Source organism: Porites lutea, chromosome 11 (assembly GCF_958299795.1).
Source record: "Porites lutea chromosome 11, jaPorLute2.1, whole genome shotgun sequence".
Classification (NCBI taxonomy): Eukaryota; Metazoa; Cnidaria; class Anthozoa; order Scleractinia; family Poritidae; genus Porites; species Porites lutea.
The window spans coordinates 21,584,762-21,599,513 of record NC_133211.1 but is presented as its reverse complement, the minus strand read 5'-3'; the positions used below and the strand labels follow the sequence as shown (position 1 = coordinate 21,599,513).

Below are 14,752 nucleotides of genomic sequence, written 5' to 3'. Positions count from 1 at the left end.
AATGTGAAACTTTTTGGCCAAGTCGCGCCCTTTTTTTTTCTGGGCTATTAGATTCAAAGGGATGAACTGAGCCTGGGCAGACACCTTCCCGGAAAAATCCCTGCCCGCGGGTAAAGCGAGAAACCCTTGTCGACCTTGCATTTTGTTACCGCGGCCGGAGTTTTAAGTTTGGTTATGGGACCTAAGTTCATTTTTAGCAGAAGAACTCGCTATATATCGCCATATGCACATCTCCCATAATACACCTCGTTTGCCCCCCAAACCCCCCCCCGCCCCCCACCCCCCAAAAAGTAAAAGTTACATAGCCTTTGCTTTTCATTCGTTTATGCAAAATTTTGTGGGGAGTGGGGGGGGGGTGCATTAATATGGTAGATGTGCAAATTGAGTGCATAGAGGACAAATTTCTGGTGACCCCCCGAATTTCAAGTGACGGGGGGGGCAAAAATCAACACCCCAAAAAATCCCATGCCGAATTAAATTTCGGAGCCATAAAAATTTGCAGAAAGCATATTGAATATCCAAGAAAATCCCTGCTTAAATCAATCTACCCAAAAATATACTTGCCAAAATTTTCCTACCCAACAAAAATTCCGAAATCGAAAATTTCAAACGCAAAACAATCCTTCGAACATCAGTGTCACTTGAAATCCAGAGTACCCCCCGTATGGGTAACTCAGGAAAGAGGTCTCTTACAACGTGCATGAAACTTAGTTTACTTCAGTACTTCTGTCGGGCTCGGAGGTGAAAGCAAAGTTTGCATTGCATGTCTCTTTTAAAACAAACAGAAAGTATTTTGATGAAAACAGAGCCATGTAAGAGGACAAAAAGCTGACTAACCAGGGTATGGAAAGTCACTATTCCGAGACGCTCCCCAAAGTTTCTAAAAACACTAGAAACACCTGCGTGGCTAGTGGCATTTTATTCAACCTTAGCAAACTTTTGATGAAATATCAAGGGAAAGCAAAACTTCGAGACGAGACTGTTGTAGTTGAATTGTAATTATTTGTTTTTTATATTATTAACGCGATACACAGGGCTTCCACTGGTGGCGTGGTAATGATAATTTCACATCCTTGTCATCGACCGACAGAATACTGACATTTGCGTCGATCGGGAAGTCTGGAGGGCACACCGGTTGCACAGATAAGCAAAGTTAGAACTTGTAGAAGACAGGAGCAATCCGATATTCAAGTGACAATAGCTGTACAATGGTTCTCTGGTTGGGACTGTTTCTTCCGATTGTTGGGCTTGTCGCTTTTGCAGTGTTTTTCCTTTGGGCAGTTTGCATGGTTCTGTATTTTGTTCGTCCACAGATATTCTTCTACTTAATTCACAGGTATTGTTTTGAATATTATAATTATTGAACGCAATTGATTTAATAGAGCTGTTTGAAACTTTAAAGGTTTCGTGAAAGTTGGAACTAATGCTTGCGAAAGCAATTTTAACTTTAGTCATCCATTCTCAACCGAAAAGTACGTGTTAGATCTTCCCATACGATCTGATACTTTCAGGAATTAAGAGAAATTTTGGTGCAGATATTGGCACAAAGCAAGTAATGCGGGGGTTATAGCTCAATATTCATGTATCTTTCCTCATAGGTGGTAGTAGGTTTTATTTCCGCGATTATTTTCAGGGTTTACATTTCATTTGTCTCGTGATACTATTATCTCGAATGAGCTAATTTATTCAAAGCACTCTGTGGAATATCTCAACAAACTATGTCAAATAATGACTGCCGTATTTATACCGAGCAAGATGCGGCAGTTATCCCAATCAACTCGATTTAATAGGTGGCCTCCTGGCTTGTCTTTACCAACCAACGTGCAAGAACATGAACTTACCACCACGGGGGGTGACAGCTCTAACAAGCGCTGTTTCGGGAGAAAAACAAATTTAATCCGGGAACCTGGAGATTTTGCCGGGAATCGGGAAACCTGGGAAATTTTTCGGGAAATATGAGATATTTTCGGGACATTGAGCAAAGATTTGATATTACATGCTATCAAACAATATATATACAGTAATATGCACCCAGTGTATGCGCTGTATTCTATGTATTTTGACACTTGAAAACGGCTGAACTTCCCATGATATGAAATGACCAATCAGCAACATTTCCAACCAAAATAGCATGAAGTTCGAGTGCGATTGACCACGTGCAATCCCCAGCGGATTGACACAAGAACCGTACCGGTGCAAGGCACACACTATCAGTTCACACCAGATAGTTCAGAGGTATTTTTACGCTGCACATTAACGAGTTTTAAGAGCACATTCCACTGATTGCATACTGGAAAACTTGAAAGAAGTACGTAAGAAGTATGTAAGAAAAAAACGAAACTCATTTAACCTTGTTAAACACAAATGAGGCCATAAAAAGTAGTATTTCTGTGAAGACTCTTTAATCATCCTGATCTTGTCGGGGTCCTTCCGATTTTGCTCGAAAACTGTCCCGAATCCCGATCAATATGGGTTCGGGATAGGAAAATTTCAGATTTCGACAGTTGTTCTGAAATTTTCAATGACAATGACACCACACAGAGTATACTTAGCTGAAAGTGATATCCAGAGCAATTTCAAAAATCGCACAACTTGTACAAAATAAAATTGACTACTTCTACGTGAAGTCACGCATATAAAAATAAGCATAAAAAGGACAATTGATTTAGAGAACATTTTGAACAGAATTTGTCCTCTCAGAACACTAGAAATGGCGTTTCAGAGCACCAAGATTTCAAAATTTTCTGGGGGAGCATGCCCCCAGACCCCCCTAGTGGTTGGCCCCTTCACTACCCGCCTGATTCATCGGTGATTAAAAAACAAAAAAAAAAAGATTTTATATACTTAAAAAGTTTGACAGTCTTTCTGTGTTAACATGATACCCTCTAAACAAAAAAATAACTAAGGTTAGATAATTAACAAGTTACATAATTAACAAGAAGCCGCAAAAATCTCTAATCAAAATTTTAATTTTACTTTGTTAACACAATTTTGGGAAGTTAAACATTTATGGGGAATGCCACCGAAAAATTCGGGAGGGTCGACGAAATTTCCGGGAGGACAGAAAGTTATTCACAGGACTGCCCAAACAGCCTTTGTTAGAGTTGTCATCCCCCGTTACCACCCAGCCCTGTGTTCTAGCTGGCAATTAAAGATCCATTCCTGCATGTGCATGAAAAATTGTTGTTGTTTTTAATTTTTAATTTTACAGAGGTCTCATCCTCAAAGCTGGTTTTTCTTTGAAGTATGTTTCCGTGGGAGATTTCAGATTTAGCTACATAGAAAGAGGAGACGGTAAAAAAGCAGAACATGTAATCTTAATGGTTCATGGTTTTACTGGGGACAAAGGTGTCTGGTGTCTCATGGGATCTACCTTGCCAAAGTCGTACCATTTGGTTGCTGTAGATCTTCCTGGGCATGGTTATACCACACGCAAACATCATGATGATCATTCTATCCCTGCTCAAGTTGCAAAACTTCATCAGGTATGTGAGTAATAAAGTTTGTGCCCCAATCCCCCACTCCCAACACAAAAATAATAAATGTGTCCCTCATTTCTTTCAAGAGGTGAAATTTGTGGATTGGCTGTTGCCCAGGGGATACTTGGGTTAATGTTTGCTGGGTATGTGCTGCTGGCCTCCCAGAGCCCCTACCCCATTATAGTCTATTTTTTGGCCAATTATAGACCCCATCTTAGTCACTTTTTGGAAAATGTAATTTTCATGATCCCAACTTAGTCACTTTCTATTTATGCATCTACCTTATCAATGTGGTTTCAAGTGGCAGAATGTGATGCGGTCAATGCGAGCTTATTGATAAAATTTAATAAACAACAACTTTCTGATTTTTTAACCGAGAATTATCCCATTTTGAATCCCTACTTACCCCCAAAATCCGAAAATTCACGACCCCATTATAGTCACTCTAGTGGTGAAAAAATGCGACCCCATCCAGCGGCACATCCCTATTAGCCACTTGTAAGGGAGTACCCCCGGGGGCTGTCGCTGTAGTGCCTTAACAGGGGCCTTTTGTTTGAAAGAGTCTCTTTATAATTTGCTATTAAAAACTGTCGGTGCCATTAATTTGTTGCTTTAGAATTATTGTTACCTAGTTCTTAGCCTTGCACAGTTTCATTAGTAATGTGTATTGGAGACTGTTAAATGAGAAGAGCATAGGGATTTTCAGTAGTAGAAAGTAAGAAAATGCCTGCCATGTATTTTATTGTCTTCAAGGAAGTACTTAATCTTTTGAGAATCCTGTTGTTGTAGTCACAGATCAAAAAGAGCCATTTTAAAAATATTTTTCAAAGAATAAACCAGTGAGCAGCACTTCTGCAAACTTCTTGAGTTGTAAAATTGTTTTATTGTAGTCCTACACATTTTGTGTTCAGTTTTAATACTGGGGGCCCCAAACATTCCTATGTATGTAACACCTTGCAAATATATTTCTCTGCCTGTTTGCTAGATGTATACTGCAAGGTTTGCAGTTCCTATACGCATATCTGTAGGTGTTTTGTGTTCAATGTAAAATTCAGTTTGTTTTTAGGTATATATCCAGGTACTCTTAGTTGCATTGTAAAACTCCCTGATGAAGTGGGCGTTAGTCACACGAAATGCGTAGGAGACAATAAAACAATTTAACAACTCGAGAAGTTAAGTGCTGCTCACTGCAAAGGTTTATCCTTTTAAAAATATTTTTACAATATTTTTAAAATATTCTGTCATTGTAATCACAGATCAAAAAGAGCCATTTTGGAGTGCATGCAATATTAACAAATCATTTAGTGCTTAGAGTAAACAGAACTTTAGTTGATCAGATCTGCATGTGGACACCTCTAAAGTTCCTTTGTTATGGACAATATTCTTTATCTTAATATAACCATATTTATTTAGGTGCCCTGGTTGCTTATTAAATTTTTGGGCCTTGAGAGTCAGGCTGCTTATTCAAGGTGTGCACTTGTTCAAGGCTGTGCGCTAATATTTCATTTTCTTTATTTCCAGCAAGTGGTATGCAAGTTAATTTTCCAACAAAACATTAAAAGTTTGTTTTTAATAAAGAATAAGAACTTGGTCCTGTGAGAAGTCTATCAGTAGATTGTACTTAGTCAATTCCTATTTCATTGTCAGTAAGATTAATAAGCAAACTCTTTAATGGTGTTGCCTGGTAGATGTCTCACAGCATTTGTTTTGGGGAGCGGGGGGGAGAGTGGTGGGTGTGGGTGGGTCAGCCTATTTGAAGCTCTTTCCAACAGAATGGGCACTTATACAAGGGGGAACTAGTTTGAGGTTGGACCCTTAATCAAATAATATACAGTATACCAGTCTAGTTGAATCTTCATAATTGCTTAGCTTTATATATACAGTTCCCAGGTATTTGGTGAGTGGGAGCCTGGATGGGTCAGATGATTACCGGGCAAAAGAGGCCTCTTCGAGCAGGAAATTATACAGATTCCAGTTTATCATGAACAGTCCAAAAATACAAACAATACAATTCGTAATTCTTGATAATACCATACTTCATAAAATCCAATATTACCTTCATTAAATTAGTAATAAGCTCATACATTAGCATAGAAGGTGCTACTAGCTGCTACTCTCAGTCCCTTATAAGATTACTGTAATCAACCACACCCAAGTGAAGAGTCAAGTTTACAGTCAGAGGTCTAGACTACACCACCAGCGTGGGGGATACTTCCTTTGATGACCTATACAGGGGGGCTGTTCAGGCTTCAGGTATATGTAAGGGTAGGGTTTACTCTAGCTGAACTATGTGAAAGGGCAGGAAAGTCTGTCATAGAGTACTAAAGTGTGACGTCATAAAAATGAAATTTCCGAAATTATGGGATTTGTCAGGATATTCTGAAAGAACAATGTCCAAGAGACCTACTTGCCAAAAATGAGCATTTGGGGGCAAATTGTTGCTGAGATCGTAGCCCAGTTATGCTTACAAAACTCCATACAAACCCTTCTAAATTTTTTTGGGGTCGACCCAAAAAAAAATTAGAAGGGTTTGTATGGAGATTTCTGAGTATAACTGGGCTACGATCTCGGAGACAATTTGCCCCGAAATGCTCATTTTTGGCAAGTAGGCCTCTTGGACATTGTTCTTTCAGAATATCCTGACAAATCCCATAATTTCGGAAATTTCATTTTTATGACGTCACTGTAAAAGGACCCACAAGGGCTAACAGATGCATTTTATGGCTGTGAAAAAGACAAGAAAACTTCCTGGATTAGCAATTTATTCAAATTTAAAATACAACAGTTAAAAGATTGCAGAGTTATAAACTAGGTTTTTGAAAGGGGTGCCATTTCTGTTAAATATATTAAGGGGTTGAGCCTAGGGGCACAGCCTCCCTATGATAAAACTTTGTTGAGTGCCCCAACTCCTCTGGGACCACCCAGGGAAACATCCCCTACTTTATATGGAAATTCTTACGATGACAAGGTGTTATGGATGCTGTTTCTGCTTTATTCAAACTATATTGCTTTTTTTTTCAGTTTGTGTTAGCTGTTGGACTAGACAAGAGAAAGTTTCACTTGGTCGGTCTATCGATGGGCGGTTTTGTCGCTGGCGTGTTTGCCACAAAATACCCCTCCCTGCTGTCGTCACTAGTACTGATGTGTCCTGCCGGTATAAATGCACCAAGGATCAGTGATTTCCTCATGGAAATTGCCAGCGGTGGAAAGAACTATTTGCTGCCAAAAAATCCAGAGGACTTTCGTTTTATGATGAAAAAAGTGTCACATCGTAATGTTTTCATGCCCTTCTTTGTTGTCAAGATCATTTGTGAGACAAGGAAACAAGCACATGATTTTTATGAAAAAGGTAAAAAAAGAGTACTACTATTCAAATGGTAATTGTCATTTTTTTTTTCATCAGGTAGAGAGTTTTTTTTGTGGTGAGAGGTAGCCTGGTGCTTGGCAGTCTCCTTCGTGTCGTCAAGTAATTAAAGGAGCTTTGAGTAACGATAGGAAGATTTGTTACCAGGAGACACCGGAGACTACCTGGAAAGGGAAAATCTAGCTTTTAAGAAAACCTCGCGCGCAGTTTGCAGTAGGCTGAGAAAACATCTGACATTTCGCGACGCCTCCACTGGCTTTCCCACGAAATGACGTCTGAGGAACAAGCGTAGAAATTCCATACTGATGACGTGTCACTACCCATATCTGGGTAGCACTTTTCATTTGTCTTACCGCGAGGAGAATTTGCTTCATCCAATCACAGTTGCTACTCAAATCTAGGTAGTAACACGTCATTAGTAAGGAATTCCAATATTCATTCCTCAGGCCGTCATTTTTGCGACTTAGGGGCACCTCTTGAAGCCTGATTTAAATTTTCGTCAGCCCTTAAACGATTTTTCGCCAGTTTCGCCATTTTCACCATTGCTGGCAGGTTTTCACCATTTTCGTCAAAATCGCCACTCCCCAAGGGGCCCCTTTTTACCATCTTATTTAAATATTCGCAAAAATCGTGGGAAATTTTCGCCGGATTCTCGATTTTTGTCATAATGGCGATTTTTTTTCGTCACCTAGGGGCAGCTCCTGAAGCCTTATTTCAATTTTCGTCTATCCTTTGGCGATTTTTTGCCAGATTTGCCATTTTTTTCAAATCGCCACTCTCCAAGGAGTCCCTTTTGCCATCTAATTTGAATATTCGCCAAAACTGCGGCAGATTTTCACCAGAGTTTCTTTTTCGCCAGACTCGCCTTTTTCGTCAACTTCGCCTTGGCGCCCATTTCTGCGCATAAGCGAAGCTGTGTCAAGAGCAAAAATGACATAGTAAAATAATAATACTTTATAAACAAGAAATATGTTTTGAGCATACGTTTTTGCCAGCAAGGATTAAGATTTCGTTGTTTTGGAAAGCAGACCGATAGCTTAAGACTTTGAGTAAATTATGAAAATGAAAACAGAGCTCCAGGCTGGAAAAGTTCTCGGGCACCTTCAAGCAAACAAACCTACAAAGTTAATTTCTTGGTCCCTAACTGAATAACACGATTTTCCATCTCTGCTTTTTTGCAGTTTTAGCTGAAATTGCTCATCCTGATCAGAGATGGCTTCTTCACAATGTTCTGGAAGACATAAGCGTTCCTACGCTCACGTTGTGGGGAGATAGCGACAAGGTCAGAAAACTAAGTAACTCAAAACCCATTTACACGAGCAAAAATATCGACATAGCGCGACACATGTTTGGTACCGTGCATGCAATTTTTGGGCAGACATTCTAGGGACATGCAGTATCATAGGCTGGGTGGGTTGCAGTAAGCAAGCTAATAAATGGACTCGGAAATAGCGGCTGCCAGTGACGCCCTTGTATGCTGACGTTCGAGCGTACTGTTGACATGCTAACATTAATGTAAGAGGACATGTCTGTTTTCCTTTGATCTCATTCACAACGTTTCATACCTCAACTTGTGAATCCCCACATTTTTGTCCTATGTTTCATTTTTTTAGATCCTAGATGTTTCTGCAGCAGATATCATTGCTGAGAAAGTAAAGAACGTCAAAGTCCAGATTCTTGAGAGATGTGGTCATGCTATTACTTTTGAAAGACCGTTCAAATCCGCAAAGCTGATTTTGCAATTCATCCGTTCCTTACCAAGAAGTACATGAACAGGAGGCCAACATTTTTACACTTGTGGAAAAGGACTGTTTGCTAATATGCCGAATCCTGGAACTTAATGACTCTTTCTTATTTGTGATACCTAGGAAGGGGCGAAGTTGACTGTCCATGCACATAATTGCGATTTACGGCTCTTTGCGGATTCATGATGATGTTGTGGCTGTTGTTAATTTATATCAAGCAAAATAACTCGCCTGGTAGAGGACATTTGCCACTAGTAAGAATTAATATATATCTACAGGCAACAAGAAATTTTTGCAAAAACTTGGAAAAGACTTTTTTTACGTAGCAACTTGAAGGTATTTGTTACAAAATAGTTTAAGCAAGTGGGTAGAAAGTTCTTAGAGATAGAAAGTTTGTAGGGTCGACTAGGAAACCACTTGCAGGGTAGATCAGCATTTGATTAATATTATGTTGGTTTCATAGAAAATAGTTTACATAATTAAAAAATTGGCAATTTTAAAATCTTTTAGTCACAGGAAACGTTTAAAATTGTTACAGGACTAGAATTATATGATAAACTGATAAGCATGCAATGCTTTATACAGTATATTATTTTAATATCATTAAAAAAGACGGCTAAAAACTCTGAGGTTGACGCTCATGCTATTTGTGTACTGTCCTTCACGTCAGTTGGTCAAAGTACGATTTTGTGCGCCAGCGAGTATATGATAATAGAGAGATTAAGATCCACGTTTACGGCAAACGGCAAACGTCAGATTCAAGTTGAGGATTTCTCAAAACAGAAAATAAGCAGATAAAAACTACCCAGAACAATTCTTATGGATTAAACTGACGTGAAACTACTTATTTCTGTGTAGAAGTAATAAACAGTAAACGACAATTAACGGAAAAACTTGGTCACGTGGTACAAATTCTCGTTTGCCGTTTGGCGTAAACTTGAATATTAATCTCTCTAATAAATATAGTGTAGTTTACGCAAAACATGGGATAAACCCCCTGATTCTGTCCCTTACGTAAATAGTATCTCTTACGTAAATAGTACCATGCACTACACGTCAAACGTCTTAACTCCTTTCTCATAGTAGAAAGTAGCCTCCCCGCAGACGTCCTTTGGGGTTCGTTTGTCACGCATTCATTTCTTCCCCACGGGGGAGAAATGAATGCGTGACAAACGAACCCCAAAGGACGTCTGCGGGGAGGCTACACGTGACCAAGATTCCCCTTTATTTGTCGTTTACTATTCATTATTTCTACACATAAATATTAAGTAGTTAAGCGCAATTTTTTATCCATAAGAGTTTTTTGAGCTGTTTTTATCTGCTCATTTTCTATTTTGAGAAATTCTCAACTTGAATCTGACGTTTGCTGTTTGCCGTACACGTGAAGCTTAATCTCTCATTGTCGAATTGCTTAAATTGCCAACTATTTTTACTTGGCATTTAAACCGACCAATCGCAGAACGGTGAATTGTAAAGGAAAACTTTAAAGGCGAGAGTAGAACTCGGTAAACACTGATAATTTTTACAATACATAAAAAAGTAAAAAAAACCACAAAGAACACCTTGTCTCCACGAGCGTCAGTTACTAAAACCACAGATGCAAAATAATGGACAGCAGGGAGGTAAGAAAAATATCATTTATTTATTTGCATTTGAAAGCACTACAGCGTTCTTTTATACAAGAAGGGAAAACAGCAGTCATAAGTTCTGTGGCAACCTATTTACTATATAGCTAACTATTTTCCACATGTTAACCGCATCATGATTATATATAACTACGCTAGGAAGGATTATTTTAACATTAAGATGTTATAGTGGTCTGCAAGAGTCCACTTGAGAAAAAAAGAAAGTAAAATTTGATATTTAAGCCGAAGTTAATCAAAATTCCACGAACGATAACACTTTGCCCTGATGATAATTAATGTATATTCTTTTTTTCCTGCTTGGTCTATTGTGCATGTCATTTGGCTAATGAAGAGGGCTGGCTGTTACTTAGTGTGAGATTCATGGATAGCTGAATTAATATTTTATGACTGGTAAAAATCTAAATATTTATATTATTTTTTTAAGACGTTTTGCTCTTTCAAACAGCACCACTGTTACCTTATTTTCTTATTTTCCGTTTCTGCTTTCCTAATCGAAAATCATCAAGTGAAATTCTTTAGTATGTTTTAAACACGATCGAAAACTTTTATTACGCCGGTGCTAAGAAGCCAGACGTTTCTCTTTGAGGGGAGAGGCGGTCGCACAAGTTAGAAACAAATACGGTATAAATTTCACTGACTAAAAAAATGGAGAACAACAAACCCCAAGTGTTTGGAAAACAGTCACATCTAGACAAAGGACAAAAAAATATGATGTTGAAATGTCGGCCAGTAGATCCTAGAGATATCTAGTCTTCTAGAATAGAACGAGATATTAATTTGTAATGATGATTGCAATGTTAGCGAAAAGCTCCTGGACTAATGTCGCGGTACTAATTGCTATGGACAAAAGACAGCTTTTAACGTTTAAAGAAAAACTTTAAGTGACAGGTGTTAGTTGCCTCCTTTCATTTAAATCTTAATGGACTCTCTAACTTTCAATTTATATTGCTCCTGTAAAACTTAAGGAAAGTGCCTTTTTGTTAAGAGATAATTGCTTAAGTGACGAGTTCGTTCTATCACTTCGAAGTTTTAAGTTTGCCGAGCGATGGAAGGTCTTTTAAAAGCGTAGGAATGTACATTACTTTTAATAAAAACAAAATAAAAGCGTTTGATGTACCTGGAATAAATCAATAATTGAAGTACTTGCCACAACTATCTACTTTTTTGCTTTTATGTCTTTTGTAAATATTTCATACAGCTCAAAACGCTGTAGATTGATTGCGGACAGACATCATCTTTTTTAATATGACTCCATGTAAGGTAATTTTAAATTCTTTAAATACTTTACTGGGACTTAATTTCACGGGTACTTAATTTCTTGATTTTGGCAAAAAAGTATTTCTCGGGGTTGGTTTTATTTTCGCGATTTCAATGGCTAAATATGAAAAAACGGCATTAAATTTCATGATTCAAGCGATCTCAACTTCATTTTATTTTTCGAAAAGTCTGAACATTTTTACAATTCTGGAAAAAAACAACTCTTACTCCATACAAATTTTACAACATAAGAACAACATTGCAAATTTTACAACAAGATTCAAAGTGGAACTTACTAGAACCAGTTAATAACAAGTGTATTTGTCCATACATATCCTGTGTGGGTTGTTGTTATTACATGTCAATCATTTCTTCTGTGGTTTGATTTTTCTATATGGGTATTTAATTTCGCATGTTTAAATTTCGCGAGAATTTTTATTCGCGGGTCTTTAATTTCGCGATTTTTTCCGCAAAATTTGCGAAATTAAAGACGTGCGAAATTAAGTATTAATAAGGTATTTGCTCTTGCTAGCTATTCGCAAAAAAGCCATCTGCAGATGAAGGGAACGGGCCAATCAGTGCAGTGTCCCTTGTTTCTAGCAAAGAATTTAAAGGATAAAAAAATATGTTTTCATAGTAAAAAACAGTAGAAAGTATTAACGTTTATCAAGACAATAATGGGACTGAGAGCAAAACGCCCAGTCTAACTATTGGGTTGTGTGAATTTCACCAAAGTTATGTTAGACCAATTAAACGCTTGAAATTAATCGGAAGTTGGTTTGCAAAGAGGCCTGCTAACTTTTATTCAGTGTTGTCGAGAGAAAATTCAACAGGCCATTACAGTATTCTGCATAGTTTGCTTTGAGCGTGGACTTGATGACATTTCAAAGTGTTTAATTCCAACCTCTAAAAATATCTTTAATAGAAATGATAATCACATATCCCAGCCAACGCTCAAAGATTCCATCTCTGTCTCATTATCCTCTCCAGTGTTTATTCAGTGCTGCAGTTGAGAGTTTGAATCCTGGGATAAAAGAGAGTTTTTTTTTCATAAAAAAATTCAACGAAAAAATTCACCACCAGCATGGATGCTTTGACGCGTGCTTAAAACCTGCAATGTAGGTAGGGCTTTGTCAAGGCGTGGAGGTCAGGTTGTCAAGTTGACTGAAATGAACAGTAGCCTAAACCGGGGAGCTTAAACAACTGCCATGACGACGGGCGGGAAACAAAGTCACTGAAACAATTAGCGTTTATCCCGTTTCAGTTTAACCTCGCTCATTTTGTTTAATGTAGGCGAATTTTCATGGAGTTGAATTGGTAAAGCCTGCATCCAAGTTATAAAACGGAAAAGAAAATTCGCCCCGTCTACGTGTGTGTACCCTAGGTACCAGAGGTTTTTTCTCGCGTTTGACGAGGAGCTTAGTCGGCCGTCGACACGTCTTCGGCCGAAGGCCGAAGAGTAAGACTTGACCGAAACCGGAAACCGCGCATGAAAAGCCTCTGGTACCCAGGGTAACGTGTCTTCCACTTCTCCCATAAAACGTCACATTGTGAAGTTTCATAAATGTGCACAGCGAAGAAATGTACCAAAACGCGTGACCCACGTGCAGAGTTATTGTTTTTCTTGCTCCAATATTGCTTTAACAGAGTTTCTCAATCGCAGCTAGTCAGGCTAGTGTCCTTATATCCATGCACTTCGCGGAATAGGTCTTTTGCGCATCCCGGCATACACTAATCATATACAGAAAAGACAAATCTGCATTTTTGTGGGCCACCGTGTTTAACATGGAAGATGATGTTGAAGAACTGAGAATTATTATACATTTACTTAAAAAGTGCTCGTGGTGAAAGAAAAAAAATTTGCTTTCAACACGTCCGCGCAATGTTTACAAATGCAGCGGCCAATTTGCTATATCTGACCTGTTTATTAAATTCATCCTTTAAAAAAAGAACTTTTAAAAACAGTGCAAAGAAGTTAGAAAATTAAAGCATTAACTCACAGTTACACTAGTCAATAGAGTGCTTATGCTAGCACGACGGCGACTTTAACGAGAACGTCACACTTTTTAGTGCATTTTTTTCCGTCTCTCATTCCGCGAGTACGACTTGAAATAGTCTAACCCTAAGTTTTACGCCGGGGGGGGGGACTTTGGGGGGGGATTGGTGAGTACAAGACGACGATTTCCTTTTTGATTTACTGAAAAAGTATTTGCCTTACCTGTGACAAACTGAACGAAATGAAATAATCTCGATTTATAAGTTTAAAACAGCGCTCATTCCCGTAAAAGTGACGTTTTCGCTTGCAACGCCGGTTATGGTTGCATGAGCTTCCTAATTCGACTTGAAAAGAGCCATGTAGGGTTACCCTTTGGATTGCTTTATTTTTTTGTATTTACATTCATTTCATGCCTGGTGTCGAGAACTGTGACTTATTGAAGTAGCCTTTTCAATTTTTTTGGGCTGAACGCAGTCAGAACGTGTTCTGTTCATACAAACAGCTACAACCAGGCATCATCCATGACACACTCACTCTCTTAAGCAGAAGCCAACTTACGGGGTCATAGACCGAGTATATTCATCCAAAACGTAACGAAAGACTCAAGACCGCCTGAACGTGTAGAAAAGGAAAAAAAGAAGAAAAGAAGATAAAATGGACCGCGGAGCGGGACAGCGGGCCTGTCCGGGAGTCGAACCCGGGACCTCTCGCACCCAAAGCGAGAATCATGCCACTAGACCAACAGGCCACAGACAACGATACTCTAAATTTATAACAAGTCATATCGACATACAGATTCCCCGGACTGATCTCCATACATTTCCTCAAAGAATAAGTTGGGAAATTTATCCTTTAGTGAGTATTTATTCTCTAATCTTTTCTTTTGATAATCTGTCGGCTCCTGACTGATATTTCGTGGACTAAATTGATGTTTCTCACCTTTAAATCCTTAAAACCAAAAGGTTAAGCACTCCCAGGAAGTACTAAATCACGATACCTTAATAGCAGTAGTATTAGTATTCAGTATTAGTATTAGTAGTTTTTGTTCTTGTTTTGTTTTGTTTTTTAAAGTAGTATTAGTTATTGTGTCTAGTTTCCCACTGCGTGATTTTATTGTGAAGCGCATTGGAACATTGTTCGGAATTTGCGCGATACAAATTCATTCTTCTTATTATTATTCTTCTTATTATTATCCTCATTTGAAGGGAGCCCCGCTATCCCCCCGGGCAAGTTATAAGGATTGACACAAATCTTTACCCCATTCC

General features: G+C 38.5%; 1 protein-coding gene and 1 non-coding gene across 3 annotated transcripts; one reads left to right on the top strand and one right to left on the bottom strand.

The window, feature by feature from the left end:
- Positions 1-886: 886 nt before the first annotated feature.
- On the top strand, positions 887-9,214 carry LOC140951776 (monoacylglycerol lipase ABHD6-like). Of its 2 annotated transcripts, none has more exons than XM_073401124.1 (5): positions 887-995; positions 3,212-3,485; positions 6,501-6,828; positions 8,025-8,125; positions 8,457-9,214. In XM_073401124.1, exons 1-5 carry the CDS (start codon positions 943-945, stop codon positions 8,613-8,615), a joined length of 915 nt encoding a protein of 304 aa, XP_073257225.1. In that variant the 5' UTR covers positions 887-942; the 3' UTR covers positions 8,616-9,214. The 2 variants fall into 2 exon arrangements, with proteins under 2 accessions (XP_073257225.1, XP_073257224.1); XM_073401123.1 differs by lacking the exon at positions 887-995 and adding an exon at positions 1,033-1,336.
- Positions 9,215-14,163: 4,949 nt separating this feature from the next.
- On the bottom strand, positions 14,164-14,235 carry Trnap-ugg (transfer RNA proline (anticodon UGG)). The gene has a single exon. It is a non-coding gene; the product is annotated as a tRNA-Pro (tRNA).
- Between the last annotated feature and the right edge of the window lie 517 nt (positions 14,236-14,752).